This window comes from Eimeria mitis, genomic scaffold (genome assembly GCF_000499745.2).
Source record: "Eimeria mitis Houghton genomic scaffold, Emh_scaff132, whole genome shotgun sequence".
In the NCBI taxonomy this organism is placed as follows: Eukaryota; Apicomplexa; class Conoidasida; order Eucoccidiorida; family Eimeriidae; genus Eimeria; species Eimeria mitis.
In genome coordinates, this window is record NW_013568752.1 from 14,209 (window position 1) to 15,942 (window position 1,734).

The following is a 1,734-nucleotide window of genomic DNA, read 5'->3' on the forward strand; positions in this document are numbered from 1 at the left end:
CTTCCTATTCCCTGAATTTAAAGCATTTCTCGTTGTTTTAATATATTTATATATTTGTAATTCGCTTTATACTCACGCAAATAAAACCAGAAAACACTCGGCCACACCCTCTGGTTTCCCGTGGGACGGCGTCAGGTGTTTATGCGACAGCTGAAAGCTGTTGCCTCGATCAGTGTAGAGGCCCAACAGAATACAGCGAAATATGATATATTATACTTATTATTATAGTATTATATAATATATTTTATCATCACATTTGTATTTAATATCTCACGCCGTTGGTTTCATGCATTTGTTTCGTTGTTTCTCTCGGTTTCTGCGTGCAGTGGCGTTCGAGGTCAAGGGGAGCCGCGTGACGAAGGCAGCTGAGGATTTCGGAATTGCTGACAACAGGTGTGTTTCTGCTTTCCCCTTTTCATGTATAATATTTTTTCAAGGGGTATGCAGCTGCGTCTGTTCTGTTTGTTTATTTGTATCCTTTCTGTTTTCACGTTGTTTGTTTATGTTGAATTTGTTTTTTTTTTATTTCTCTGTTTCTGTGCAGCGAGGAAGGAGAGGGCGGTGTTGAGGATACAGCTGAAACGGTGATTGACATAGTGAATGCGTTTCACCTGAGCGAGACAACATTAACAAAGAAAGATTTCACAACATATATAAAAGGATATTTGAAACGTGTTATGGATTACCTTCAAGAGAACAATCCTTCTCGTGTTGAACCCTTTAAGAATGAATCTGCTGCACTTGTGAAGAAAATTCTCGGCAGCTTCGATGATTTTCAGTTCTTTATGTCTGAAAGCAACGATTTCGAGGCCTCTCTGGTGTATGCATACTACAAAGATGAGGAAACAGCACCGAGATTTATTTATTTGAAAGATGGGCTTAAAGAAGAAAAATATTAAACATAATTTATAGTGATTTAGATAGTGATATAGTGATAGAGGGGAACCGCAAAGATGGGGGTCGAAACGACAACCCAATAGAAATATGAATATCCGATGAACCGCATTATATTTATTTAAATTATTATTCTTAATTAATTATTATTTGCAAAAATATAAACCGTCTTGTTGTTTTGTTGAGGGTCAAAGAAGAAAGAACATATCATCGATAAAGACGGCCAGACCAGGCGTCTGTCTGTCTCAACTAGATGGGGTGTATGTACACCTGAAAACTATGAAGGTGCACATACACCTGAAACTTAGCTGTGGTGTATATACACTTGAAGCTGAGATGTTCTTTCATCAGGAAAAAAGCATGCAGTATATACACCTGAAACTGCTGCAGCTTTCATTGCCCTTCATTGCCGCTCTTCTCGCGGGCTAAACCCGCGGCCTTCGGCGCAAAGCAGAGAACGCCTTGGGGTTTTCTTCTATTTACACAACGACACAAACCCGCGAATCTTAATGTTCTTACTAAACCCTAAAACTCTAATAATAAACTAATATCTCCAAACCCTAAACCCTACAACCACCAGTACAGCCTGAGTACTCTGGTAGTACTAGCGACAGCTACAAAGAAAGCAGACAGTTTATAAAATATATAGTTGAAGGGGGGGGAAAGGGAAAGTCAGTTGGTAGTGTAGCCTCACTGAGTGAAGGTGGATGCATGCATGTATGCATGCAGTACCTGTTTGTACGCCTTGTATGCGTGCACCATACAAGCAGTTAATCTATATATATATATATATATATATATATATATATATATATATATATATATATATATATATATATA

At 38.1% G+C, this 1,734-nt stretch overlaps 1 protein-coding gene across 1 annotated transcript in view; it reads left to right on the forward strand.

Moving 5' to 3' along the window:
• Positions 1-899, forward strand: part of EMH_0093130 (translationally-controlled tumor protein, putative) — a gene marked incomplete at both ends in the record, with an annotated part of 1,433 nt that extends 534 nt beyond the window's left edge. The window contains 2 exons of the mRNA XM_013494882.1: positions 327-393; positions 545-899. Of these exons, the coding sequence (XP_013350336.1) occupies positions 327-393; positions 545-899 (422 nt within the window). The remainder of the gene's footprint in view (positions 1-326; positions 394-544) is intronic.
• Between the last annotated feature and the right edge of the window lie 835 nt (positions 900-1,734).